Source organism: Falco peregrinus, chromosome 8, assembly GCF_023634155.1.
Source record: "Falco peregrinus isolate bFalPer1 chromosome 8, bFalPer1.pri, whole genome shotgun sequence".
Lineage (NCBI taxonomy): Eukaryota > Metazoa > Chordata > Aves > Falconiformes > Falconidae > Falco > Falco peregrinus.
The window spans coordinates 9154415-9168313 of NC_073728.1; the positions used below are offsets into that span (position 1 = coordinate 9154415).

At 43.4% G+C, this 13899-nt stretch overlaps 1 protein-coding gene across 21 annotated transcripts in view; it reads left to right on the forward strand.

Moving 5' to 3' along the window:
* Positions 1-13899, forward strand: part of LRRFIP1 (LRR binding FLII interacting protein 1) — a 112013-nt gene that overhangs the window by 29866 nt on the left and 68248 nt on the right. For 9 of the 21 annotated variants that reach the window (XM_055811465.1, XM_055811448.1, XM_055811451.1 and 6 more), the window contains exon 1: positions 12019-12171. The exons of 9 other annotated variants lie outside the window; for them this stretch is intronic. In XM_055811465.1, the coding sequence (XP_055667440.1) occupies positions 12127-12171 (45 nt within the window). In that variant the 5' untranslated portion in view covers positions 12019-12126. Of the gene's footprint in view, positions 1-11931; positions 12172-13899 lie in introns of those variants that run through there. 3 more of the 21 variants (XM_055811463.1, XM_055811464.1, XM_055811458.1) reach the window with 3 other exon arrangements.

Genomic DNA, 13899 nt, shown 5'->3' on the forward strand with positions numbered 1-13899 from the left:
GTCAGATGAAAAAGTTGCAAATAATTTTCATCCACATCCTCAATGACTGAATAGTCAGGTAGTTAAACATTTATACTGAAAACTCAGGGATCCAGCTTTGTGTGATGGAAGTGCTGTCTCTTTAGAAACACAAAAAAATGTTTGCTTTGCTTGATTGCTGCTCCCTCTTGTGGGTTTCAGGCCAGTTTAAGTAAGCTTGAAGTTCATTCTCTGTCTTTTTAGATAGAATAATTAATCAGTAGTACTCCTCTGATACACTGTATGCGAGACTGATCCTTAATACTTGCTTCACCACATACCTCTACAAATTAGAGCATTCTTTTGTATAAAGAGGACTAAGTCTGTAAAAGCATTTAATTCACTTTTAAAATTTAATTTTTTTTTTTCAAGAACTTACCCTGCTGTGCTATTAGTATATAGTCTGATTTACTTTTTCATAGAAGCAGAGAGAAATCTCTGTCATAATGGTACCAGATTCGGCAAGGGCTTGCTATACTGAGAGTGTTAAGATCTCTCTTGTATTTCCTCTCCTGTAGTCAGGGCTTCTGAGTTGCAATTCACAGGCTACTGCACTTGTCTGCAGAGAGCTGCTATGTTGCAGAAGTCGCTCCCGAAAACTAAATTCCCCAAAAGAGCTCTGTTTGCTTCCTACGTGCTGTCCTGTATACCCAATAGATACAAACATTGTAGCTATGTGAAAGATTAATTTTTCTTGTAGTTTCTCAATTGCTCTGCTGGCATAAAATTGCCATATGTAATGTGTTGTGTCTGAAGATTTCAAAACACTACTTGTATTTGTTTTCCGTCAGAGGGACGTATAGTCTCTAGAGAAGAAACTGAAGCACAGTGGAATTCTGAATTGCTCCTAATTGATGGCAAAGACCTGTGCAACTTCACTGACTCGTTCTTGGCACAAAGCTCTTTAAAAATTTCCCACTGAAACTTTAAGAGACAAATTGTTCTGACCTGTTGCGAAATGGAAGGGTCCCACATTAGCATGACACTGAAATAACAGCAGTTCACATACTAACTTCAGTCTTACACCATTTCAAAATAATGATACAATTTGTCTTAGCATTGGAAGTTGTTGACGTTGAACTGTTTTTGTACAGGAACTGGAAATGGCTATGAAGTCTTGACTCCCCCAGGCTTTGGTGCTTATATCCTATGCTTTTATTAGGCCTTCTTTTTTTCTCCCCCTTCCTGATTTCTCATTTTCACTAGTATCTTATTTCCCTTCCCTCTTGTGCTCTCTTGTTTGGTATTCATCATGTATTTAATCGCTGATGTTTTCTGCATACCCCCGCTGCATGCTTTGTTTGCTCTGCAGTATTTTCAGCAGGTTTTTTTTTCCTTTATCTCTTATCATCTTTACTTCACACTACCTGTTTGCATAATTTTTCAATACTATATAACTTTCATGGCCAAGAACTGGACATTTCATTAGTGTCTGACCAGCTATTGGGTATTTGATAACATTTGAAATCTATTACTGCCTCTGTACCTCTTCAAGAGCATATAATACGGGACAGCATTCAGGATTACCTGAAACTTCTGATCTTTATTTTACTTGGCTTTAAAAGAATAAATCAGTCTGAAACTTGTCTGGATACAAAGACTGTGCTTCTGTGGAGACCCAGTGGTGTTGGTGGACACATAATTCACTGTAAATGTATTTTTTATTACTGTAATGCAAGCAAAGGTGGGGTTTTAGTTGCCTTTTTGTTTTTCTTTAAGGTAATTGAACCAAAAAGTAGGTGCAGTTGATTTGAGAAACAAAATAGAACTGAATCTTGTATTTATGCCCTTTCTTAAAGCTTTATATCACTTATTGTCACAGACTGGGTAATCTCTAGAACAGTATCAGTAATGTTTACTTCAAAATTTGTGTTTTCTTTTCTCTGGTTTGATAGTTTGAACATAGTTTTAAAGAGTTGCTGAGGTTTGTATCCACATTTTAATGTGCTATAAGTGCAGAGCTGTGATCAAGATTTGCCAACTTTTATTCAGATGAAATTTGCAGTTCGGTGGAGACAAGAATGAGGTACCCACAGATTACATTGCTTGTAGCAGTCCCTGAATTTCAGTTCTTATTTATACTCTTATATTTTTACCAGTCAGGAACAAAGCCTTTGTTTATGTCCATGCTCAAAAAGATGTTGGCATTCGCCCAGCCCCAGAGCCCTCCCTAACCTGTGTTTATGTTGTGAAGAAGCCAGATGAAATATTGCTGTTTATTGCAGGCTCCAAATTTGATTATTGTACTTACTTTCTCTGTGACCATGGTCAAGATAAATGCTTTTGCTCTTCAGTAACACGTACAAATGGATGAAATAACTTTGTGTGCTTCTTTACCAAGAGTCTTTCTGCTGACCTCCCTGTGTGCTGGATGCCTGCGGACTGGTCCTGGTGGGGAACACTGGTTGTAGCTTTTCTCCCTTGCTGGAAAGAAATGGCATTCAAGCACCAAGAGTCTGAAACATACTTCAACTTACTTACTTAATTGTGATATCACATGAAGATAGCTATCTAGCAAGAATGCAGGGTCATTAAAGTGGTAACATATCCTTCATCTTTCACTTTATATTTGGTTTAAACAAAAGTTACCCGGTTCTGTATGTTACAGATTCATTTGTGCTACCCGGATAACACCAGTGTCTGTATTACAAGTAGCGTGCTGTTTTTTATCTCCAAAGAAAGAAATCCAGAATGCCAAACGTAAACATTTTGTAATGAAGAAAGATTTAAAGCCTTTTGAGGTGTACATAATATAGACTTACTGTGGGATGGTCTTACAAGCTTTTATCTACCTTAGGTACCCCCTCTTTGCATAGTGCCCTTCTTTCAGCCAGATTGCTTTAAGCCCTCTAAAGTCTGCAGTGAACTCTGTGTGACTCTAATCACAAAGGCTGTTCTACAATCACAGAAATACAGTATTTAAAAAGTGCTCTGGAATACAACCATTCTACTTGTGTGTTTTGACGTTCGGTTTTATCTACATTTTAAACAAAGAAAACGGTCACTGCAAAACACTGCTGATCTAAGAGGGAGAACTGAAAGGATCTGTGTGGTCACTGTAAAAGAGAAATTTCTTCTTTGTAAAGAAGAAGTTGGGTAAAGCAAGTGGAAGAAACCACTGAATGTAGTTTCATGCATGTAAGTATTTCAGGAGACAACACTGCGAAGCTTTGTATGCTTTTCTTGTGAAATTCTAGTTCATATTTGCCAATACTGTCAGTTAGCAGTTTTTGTTTATTTTTATCCTTCTAGGTATCATAGTAGCCTCAACAGTTTTGATTTATTTACTTGAATGAGCAATCCAGCTGTTTCAAAGTTCAATGTTGACTCCCTCAAAACTATTTTACATGAGTAATAGTCTTGATCTAAAGCATATGAGTGTAGTATTGTACAGGGTGTATAAAACGTGTGGTTTTGTTCTTCGAGATAACAGCTGCAGAGTGGTATCCAAATTCTTCTCTGGTGGGAGCAACCACTTACTGATTAGAGCTATTTTGAGAGAAAAAGCCGGTTGAAGTGACGTAAATGTGGTTAGTTGATACTCCATTAGTCCTCTGCCACATACACTACCTATAGAAAATTGGTCAGGATTTAAAGCTGTAGCATGCTTCTGCAGAGCTGTCAGCCAACAGCCTGTACTGGAATTGTTCCTTCATCCCTATTGTGCTTTTTCACAGAAACAAGTTACTTCTTGCTAAATATCAGTTGAAGTGGTATGCTCTATGTATACAGTAATCTTCCCATCTCCAGGCTCTGGAATCATAGATTCATAGAATCATTTTGGTTGGAAAAGACCTTTAAGGTCATCAAGTGCAACAGTTAACCCAGCACTGCCAAGTCCATCACTAAACCCTGTCCCTAAGCACCACAGCTACACATCTTTTAAATACCTCTAGGGATGGTGATTCCACCACCTCCCTGGGCAGCCTGTCCCAGTGCTTGACCACCCTTTTGGTGAAGAAATGTTTCCTAATTCCCAATCTGAACCTCCCCTGGCATAACTTGAGGCCGTCTCCTCTTGTCTTGTCACTTGTTCCTTGGGAGAAGAGATTGACCCCCAGCTGCCTGCAACCTCCTTGCAGGCAGTTGTAGAGAGTGATCATGTCCCCTCCCCGAGCCACCTCCTCTCCAGGCTAAACACCCCCTGTTCCCTCAGCCGCTCCCCATCAGACTTGTGCTCCAGATGCTTCCCCAGCTCCGTTTGCCCTTCTCTGGACATGCTCCAGGGAGGGCCCAAAACTGAACACTGTATTTGAGGTGCAGCCTCACCAGGGCCGAGTACATCCCACAGTAGAGGGATGGTCACTGCCCTTGTCCTGCTGGCCACACCGTTTCACACACAAGCCAGGATGCTGTTGGCTGCCTTGGCCACCTGGGCACACGGTTGGACACACGGCTGGCTCGCATTCAACCGCCTGTCCACCAGCACCCCCAGGTCCTTTCCCTCCAGGCAGCTTCCCAGCTGCTCTGCCCCAAGCCTGTAGCACTGTGTGGGGCTGGTGTGACCCAGGTGCAGGACCCAGCACTGAGCCTGGTTGAACCTCATACAGCTGGCCTCGGCCCATTGATCCAGCCTCTCCAGATCCCTCTGCAGAGCTTTCCTAAAGCTGCAGTGGAGCTACAGTGTTTATGGAAATCTATTCTTACAGGATTCTCCAGAACTACTTTTCTGTAGAATTTTGTAATTTTCTTCTGAATTTTGCCTCTGAAGCCACTTTGAACTCTCTAGCATTTTCTCATGGAGAGGGTTTGTTTGAATTGAAGGACACTTCTAGGATCTATGGAAATGATTACAGGATATGTCACTTCTAACAGGTGTTTTAAGATCAGTTCCTTGTGGCAGGATAAACTTTTGGTAATCCATGCAGGCTCGTGGTGGAGTTCAGTTTTTGTGTAGACTATATTTTTAGCAGTGTCCCCTTGTGACTGCATGGCAATATAATTTATGAAGTAGGGCACAACTCCCTAATTGTCTCTTGCGTTGTAGAGCTGTACATGCTGTTCACTGCAGTGTTCTGCAGAATAAACATTATCTTTCTTTATGGGGGGAAAAAGGTCTGTGTCAACAAGACTTTCCAGGCTCTGGTCACGTGCTTAAATTATATCTATGAGATGGGTTTTCTGGCAAACATACAAGCAAATGTTTCTCTGAAGTGGACAACGTTCATGTGTAAATTCCTCATTAGTTGTGGATCTCTTCCCATCTTCCTCTTCCCAGCCTTTGGCTCAAAATATTAAGCAAGAAGACCAAGAATGCTGACCCCTTAAACACAGATAATTCACAGCAGCACCATCAGCATCTCAGAGGGGAGCGTCTGCCTGTTCGTACGTACACCCTGCTCCTGGCACTTGGGAATTAATGAAAAGAGAAAAACAAAGCTCTGGCATTCTGGGAAACTTTAAAAAAAACAAAATAAGAAATGAGTCTTGGAATGCCTTTGCAAGAAAAACTTCCCATGAAAAAACTTCTCATTTAGTCTTCTACCAAACTTCAGTCTTGTAGGATTTCATCATGTGAACGAGCCCGATGCGGGGGAAAAATAATTTTAGGTTGCAGCTAGGGTGGTCATGGGAAATGCCATAACAGTTCTTTTGGTCAGTTTTCTTTTGTAGATGTCCTTATCATCCCCTTTGAGAAGTGTCCAATTTTCCTGTACAAAGTGAACCGTTGATTTTTTTGGTAAGATGTTTAATAAGGAGATTCATCAGTTTTTTTCAGAGGATCTTCAAGGTAAAGACATGATCGTTGTACATTTAAGATGTCATACTAGTTTATTCTCTGTAGTGAATATAAGCAAATATTTGGGTTGAAACCATAATTATAATTAGCTGTAAGTCTTAATTTTTGGACTTGGCAACTAATATCCAGTTCACACAGTAAAAGCCTATTTTTGTGTGTGTGTGTTGAGTTGGAGAGCTTCATGAGGTACCTGTGCCACTTCCAGTTTTCGAATTCAAACACTGCTTGTGTTTCCCCACCTAATGTCCCTGATGGGGTCTAGGTCTGAAGTGCAGAACCTCTGCCCTTCTGTGTGGTATTCTTTGAAACTACTGTTGGTTTTCTAACTTGCAAAATTTGCAGTCACGGTGGAAATGTTTAATGCAGCTTCCAACCCTTGAAAGCTGATTAGGTTTGAGGTAGAGCCTGGGAAATGGCAAAGCCTAATATTGTGGATACCCCAGCAGAGGAGCACTTTTCTACAAGTCTCTTACTGGATCATTTTTGTGTGTGTATATTTTAGACAGATGTCTGTATACTTGAGTCCTGTAAGATGCTTCTAACCAAAACTCGGGGTTTTTGTGGTCTGATCTTTTTAAAATTCTGTAGATATTTTTTTTTCATTGTTAAGCAAAGGAATAGAAAAGTTTAAGACTAGATAAGGAATTTATTGGCTTATGGCAACTATTTTAAAATCTGTCTCTTCTGAAATGGAAAGATCATATAACTTTTCATATACCCATATTTCAAATTTCTGAAGCTTTCTGATAGTAGCTGGGCATTAATAGATTTGATATCCAAATGTTCATGACGACATTGCTTTTGAGTTTGAAACTGAATGGATTCCCTGAGCTGAATGCTAAACATGCCACGTATAGGCTACCCAAAAATCTCCTAGCTTCCCCGCTAGCATGATTCGGTTTGTCTGACTTAAGTGTGGTGAGAAGCGCTTGTGCCTGGTTCAGCAGTTTCCTTCCTCCTTGCTGTGTCACATTCTAGCCTCAGTAGAAAATAATCTGTTGATACTGGCAGTACATTTTGGTGATGAAAACCGGACATTGTTTTCCTAAGAAGCACTCGGTTGTGTATACTTGAGTTCATTGCCTTGGTTACGGTTTACAAGGAGGTTTTGTTAACTTTGCCAGCTGAGCTGCAAGGGTGCCAGGATGCCCACAGCAGACAGGGATGATGAAGTGAGATGCGTGCATGGTTTTTTTTTCTGTCTCTGTGACTTCAGATGGGTGTTACTCCATGGATTTTTTTTTTATAGACTTCCTTGAACATCAGAAGAACAAGACTAGGGGCGGAAGGGCTAGAGTAACCTCTCTATTTTTCTTCTAATATTAAGTACTTTCCAGCAACTTTCTCCACAAAACGAGACTTTCTTTGTCTGTTCCCACTGTTTGGAAAGCCAGTTGTAAATCTGGTATGTAGGGATGCTGCCGAAATTCTAAGAATCATGGAATTGTTTAGGTTTGAAAAGACCTTTAAGATCATGGAGTCTACCCATTAACCTAATGCTGCCAAGTCCACCAAAAAAGTTACTAACTGAAGAAAATAAAGGAAACGCACAAATGTTTTAAGCTGAGTTACATAATGGATAGCGCTGGGAGGTGGCTGCTGGTATTGTTTAAGTATTAATACTGGGGTGTGCCAAGCTGGAGCCAATATGCTCTGTGTTGCAGGTTTTTTCGGTGTTTAAACCTGTCTGTAAAAGTTTTGTCTACTTTATTGCTACTTGGATCCCTGCTTCTATGTCTTTTAAACTACCTCTGGCACAACACATCCTGAAGACAGAAATAATCAATTGAGTGTGACCTGTGTTAGGGGCCAGGCGTCCTTGGAATTTGCTTGCATTATCAGTGATCTTAATATTAACTCGAAAATGACTGTACAGTCTTTTCCTCTTCCTTTTGATGCAGCTCCTTGGTAGTTATAGGTAAGGGGTTGTGCTTCTGTGAAACTGATTTTTAGGGTTAAGGTCTATTTGTGGAGGAACGCATTCTGTTGTGTGCAAGCATGCTTTTTTTTTGCTTTTTTTTTCTTTTCTTTTTTTCTTTTTTTCTTTTTTTTTTTTTTTTTTTTTTGTGGTATGTGTATATATGTTTGCAAAGGTGCGGTGTGTTCCCTATGGAGAAATAAGGAGTCTGTGTAATCAGAAACTTAGCTGCTGTCCTAAGTGCAGTAATTTTTTTTTTATTTTTTTTTTTTGGGGGGGGGGGGGGGCGTTCTGCTTAGGCATACCTAAGATGAACTCACAGTTAATCTACCAGGTTTCTGAAAAATGTCAGCTGATTCTCCACCCCCTGCCAAATCTCCCCTGTTGCCTGCTTTTCTTATGCTCAACTTAGCATTGTAGTACTTGTAATGCATATTTCCGTCGTGAACATTCTTCCTGCTTATATAGCTCCCTGAATTAACATCCCTCTTAGTTCAAATGGGAAATGCACAGACACAAGAATTGTGCACTGAATTCACAATATTTAGCAGAACTTGAGGTACTTCAGCTATCTTTCTGAATATGATGGAAGTATGACTAGATAGACCCTTCATTTCTGAGGAGGTAAAAAAAAAGATAGACTAGTACCCACTTTCAGTCAGTGTTCTGTAGGTGCTCTCTGTACCCCCCTGCTCCCCCAAGTGACATAGCAGCAGCTGGAAGGGCAAGGGCTAACCGCTGTCAGCTTAGCAATGCTAAGTAGCTTTAGCAAGCAAACAAGTAAAATGCATCACCAGCTTCCTAGATTGTGGCTCAGCTCCTGTAGTTACAGAACTGTTATGCTTGCTTTCTATTTAGCGTTGTCTGAAGGGTTTGGTGGAGTGTCAAGTGCCAGGAGGGATGAGGAAGACTGTATGTGGGTGTGCAGAGAATTCCTGTTCTTGGGAAATCTGTCAGGACCTGCCTAGCAGAATGGGCCTCGTTTCATAAAAGATCAATTCAAACATGCTAAAGTGTGTGTTTGAATGCTGTCAGCTCTGTGTTGCTGAGAAATGGAAGTTTGCTAGTATGAAAAAGACCTCCTGGCCCTTCTTCAGCTCCTGCCCAGCAGATCAACAGTACACTTGTGTGTTTGAATTTATCCCGAGGTATGGATGAAGTGCTTCCTCAAGTAAAACCAAATAAAAACAAACATCTTGGTTTCTACATGGACTTAGAAAGTAATTAGAAGGTGTGTGGGTGTATGCGGGTCCTCAGTAATTTATGCCTTCTGTAGGAATTACTCACATCTCTAGTGTATCTTCCAAGTGACAGTACAGAAACTGTACAGATTTCTCAGTGAATGTAAAGGGAGGTTAATTCTCATTAACCAAGCAAACCAGAACAAATTGTCTATTTTCAGCTAAAATGAAAATATGCATACTTTGTCATGCTGCATTGTTAACGATGCTTCAGATTTACACGGTTAACGTCACTCTCCTTCCTTTCCCTTCTCTGTTAAAACTTCTACATATAAGGCAACACATGCTTTTCCTGAAGACTTAAGTTCAGTGTCTGGCCCCTGGCTACCTTGGGGTGAGTTGCCATAGCCCAGAAGTGCCTTATTCATAACTGGTGGCGATTTCTGGATTTCTGCAATGCTTGATACTGTTTACTGCACCACAATTAAATGCTGAACAATCTCTGGGAATTAGGGTGTACCTTGTCTTGGGCTCGAGGCTGTTCGCAAAAGACAGACTTGCTCAGCATCGCAGGGCAGAGCAGAGAGGTTGCCGGCACTCGGGGTGGGTCTCCAGGCAAGTCAGCCAACTGTCTGGGGCAGAAAGCACCACTACAGGGCATGCCAGGGTCTTCCTTCAATTATTCTAGATTTCTGTTGCTCTTTGCACTTGCTGACAGAGGATAAGGGAAACATAGCAGACCAGGAACTTCATTAGCCTTAAATAATGGGTTTAGGATTGTGGGTTATACCACCCGAACAGGAAAGTGTTTCCTGATCATGTTACTTTGGCCTGGTTCCTGATTTCAGTATAAACCATACTGGGGGATAAAATGGGTGTCTGTTAAAGACAGATTTAAATTGCAGGTGTTTTCTCGTATTGCATGTTGAGTGCCTGTGAAGCGTGCTGGGCTGACTGGCTTCCCTTTCCCCTTTCATTTCGCGCATTTGGTTACACAGGCATACCTGTCATACCCTCCAGCTAGCAGGTTGACCAAGAAGAAATTTAACACAAGGCTATAGTGTATCACTGAATCTCCATTATCATCTTCCAGAGTAGCTTAAGCCTGTCTTTTTTCTAATTAAAAAAAAAAAAACAAAAAAACCAACAATACCTTTGAGGCATGTGAATACGTTCCAGCTTCACAGGAACAGGTATTATTTCTGTATACATTAGTTTCTTTATTTTCGTACACATACTGAAGTGGATTTAAGACAGTTTGGATTTTCTTTTAAAAGCAAAGTTGGGTCCTTTTTTCTGTAGTGAAGAGAAAAAAAAAAAACTTGTAGACTCAACAGGTAATTTTGGAGTTTAATGAAAGATGGAGACTTCAAAGACTTTATTGCAGAGAGAGAGAGAGAGAGAGAGACTTTTTACCAGGGCCTGTAGTGATAGAACAAGGGGCAACGGCTTTAAACTGAGAGGGTAGGTCTAGATTAGCTATTAGGAAGGAATTCTTTGCTGTGAGAGTGGTGAGACGCTGGCCCAGGCTGCCCCGAGCAGCTGTGGCTGCCCCATCCCTGGCAGTGTTCAAGGCCAGGCTGGATGGGGCTGTGAGCAGCCTGGGCTGGTGGAAGGTGGCCCTGCCCGTGGCAGGGCAATAGGAACTTGGTCATCTTTAACATCTCCCTTCCAACCCAAACCATTCTATGATTCCATGACTTTTGTAAAACCACAGTCTATTTTACAAACACAAAGCTTCCCCTCACATAAACAGGGTTTCTCCTAGAGCCAGGGTACAAGTTAGACATCCGTAATGCCTTTTATTTAAAGGAAGCGTGTCTGGCCTTTCCAGGGGCAGTGGGATATGGCTGGGGTCCGGGGTCTGTCAATGAATCCGGTTGAAGTATTGCCACCAAGATGTAAAATAGTACCGGTGCTTGAAAATTAGCTAAAATATTGCCAGCAGCATGGCAGCATGTGCTCTGCCCAGTGTGAAAGAACAGATTCTCAGTACTGGGCTGGCAGCTCATGGAAAGAATGAGCTCAGTGGGGTGGAGGCGTCGCAGGGCTCCCCAACCTGCCCGGGCTGACCGGGAAAGAGGGTGCAGGGTTTGTTGCTAAGGAATGACCTGTTGTGCCTCTCTGCAACCGGAGAGAATCCGCTGCCAGGAAGAGATGACTCTCCGATGTTCTATTGTTGCCGTCGCAAAGTTGCAATGGATAAAATGAGCTGCGTAACCTTCAGTAATTCTCCCTGCCCTTTTGTTGATGCCATGGGTGTGTGTGCTTCGGATGAAATTGAGGGGAATCAGGGGGTGGTTTGGATGAAATCGGGGGAATTGAGAGATGGCATTAATTTCCGTGGAGCCAAGATTTCTGCTTTGACTGTGCCTTGAATTTTTCTTGGGCATTATGCCATTTCAAAACACTTGTTCTCTAATCCTGATTTTTCCCTTCGTGTGTTGTAGGCTCATCCAGGTCATCACAAGACACCTTTCGAAATGCAGAATACATTTTGGTTTTTCCCAGCCACTATTCCTGATTACTTTTCTGCAGTACTTTCAGACCTCGATTATATGCGCTTTTTTTCTACCTCCGGCCTTTCCTTTTGCCCCATTTTTTTTTTTATTGCTTAGAGTTTACACTCTAAACTTTTACACATTACTGCTGTTTCTTAACGAATAAACCAACGCCAGTGTATCTGCATCAGACACCCCTTTTAAGCACAGCTCTGCACAACCCAATGCACCATACCGATGCAGTCGCAGCAGTTTAACAACAGTTAACATGGTTTATTTCAGTGATGCAAATGGTAGTTGGTGTGAATATGTATTTATAAGCGTATGTTCGAGTGCTTCTGAACCTTATCTCTGGCATGCCGGGAGAAGCAGGTTGGATGTGCAGCCCGGGGGGCAGATGTACACGGAGCAGGGAGTTGCTGGGTTATTGCTGGAGGGTTTTATCTTCCAAAAAGGAGGTGATGAGCTTTGAAACCGTTTGCAGAAGCGCAGCGCCTGATGCAGCCGGCCGCAGGGAAGCCTGTCGCACGGCTGCGGGGGGGATTTCCGACTGGTGGCCGGTGGCGCAGAGGCAGGCGGGCTGGCGGCGGGGGGAGGGATCCGCGCTGCCTTGGCCACCCCGCAGCTGGGGCCCGGGGCGGCCGGGAGCGGCCCCCCGCAGCCCGCCGGTGCCCCGCAGGGCCGGCCCCGCAGCCCCGCCCCGGAGGGCCGGGCCGCTTCCTGCAGCGCGGGGCGGCGGCGGCGGCGGGAAGCGGGGCTGCGGGAGCCATGGAGGCGGCGGCCGACTGCCTCAGCCCGGCCGCCCGGCAGCAGGTAAGGCCAGGCGGCGGGGCCGCTCGCCCGCCCCCCGACCCGCTTCGGGGGGCCCTGGGGGCCGGGACCGGCGGCGTGTGCGCCCGTGCGGGGCTGCGCTCCGCCTGCGCCGCCGTGTCCGCGCGGCCGGGGATGGGCTGCGCGCCCCGCGCTGCTGCGCGCTCCTCGGGCGCGGTGCGCACCTGGCAGCCCTGCGGCGGTGGGTGCTGGCGGCTACTGACAGCTGCGTGAGGCAGCTCACCGCAACGCGCGGGGCGTGCGGTAGGGCTGGCCTTTAAAAATCAGACGGAACCGTGCGCCGCTTACCGCTCAGCTTGGTACGGGAGCAGTGACGGCAGCCCAACCTGTTAAATGTTTTCTAAACAAAGTTTCCAAACACCCCCGTGGACCGTAAAATGTTAGTGGGGAATTAATCATCCTTCGACATAAACTGTCACTCTGGGGTTCGCCACTGTCACTGTACAAAGGGGAGAGGAGCTGTTAGGCAAACCTGTCATGGGCCCGTCTGTCTAACCAGCAGCACGGGTACGTGGGCATTAGAAGGGAATCCTTATGCTGATGTGTAGGCAAAGGTTCATGAATATTCTGCCTTTAAATACTAACTTGCATTTAAGAGAAAGGTGGGGGATTAGGGAGGATGTGGATTGACCGAGCCCAATGTGATTCATAGGGTCATTGTCATATGAGTAAGTGGTGCAAAGTGTGTTTATATTTATAACTCAGATGCAAAAAATGTCAGGTAAATATGCTGGTTTGACCTCTAAACTTAGAAGTCATTTATAGATGCTCTTGTTTCTGCGCAAAGGAGTGCATGATGACTTGCAGTAAGCTCCTGAAACTTGCTGGTTTAAGTCACTTCTTACTCAAGTGGAGATGAGAAGAACATTGCCGTGGGTTAGCGCTAATTTTACCTGATAGCAATGCTGGTCAGCTGTGTCACAGGAGTATTGCAGATCAGGTGTTGCTTGCCTACATAGGCTTTAAATTCTGTAGAAGTACAACAAAGCTTATTAGATTTGTTTTTTCTGATGAGGTATGACTTACATAAATACAGTGCATATTTGAGGAAAAACCTTTACATGCAGAATACTGGAACAGGAAGGCATCAGTTATGAAAAATTACGCTTGCCCCCAAAATGACTTGCTGCCTGTATCTCAAGCATGTTGGCAAGAAGTTTAAATCAGCCTGGTAATTGTTATTGCAGAAATACATAGTAGCACTTGCATACAGGGAGCAGGTAGGTGTAGTTTAGTCAGCAGACTCGTCTTTCAAAGCTCCTCTTGACAGTGGGATCAGAGAAGCTTTTTGAGTACGATTTGCTGCTGGCAAACTAACACTTCAGTCCTCCACAAAAAATATGATACTAACTTTGATTGCTAGTCTTTGAAGCAGATCACTTTTGAGTACATTAGAATTAAGGGGTTCTTTGTATAGATCGAAAACTCTTACGCATGTAGCTGCGTGGCAAGTCAACATAGTCATTTTTCACTGCTCAAAAAAGCAGCATAATTTCCTGTCTTTGTTGGCCGTTTCTTGGGGCTTCCAGTTGAACAATGAACTCTTGGACATTTCATAAGGAAAAAGCTGTGAGAATGCACACCTTCAGGATGTATGTCATTAGCCTCTACCTAACCAAGTCACCTAAATAATTCTGTCATCAAAATGATAATGAATGTGCAGCTTCCCCGACGCTGCGCTCGGGGCCAGGAAGCCGTCGCTTCCGTAAC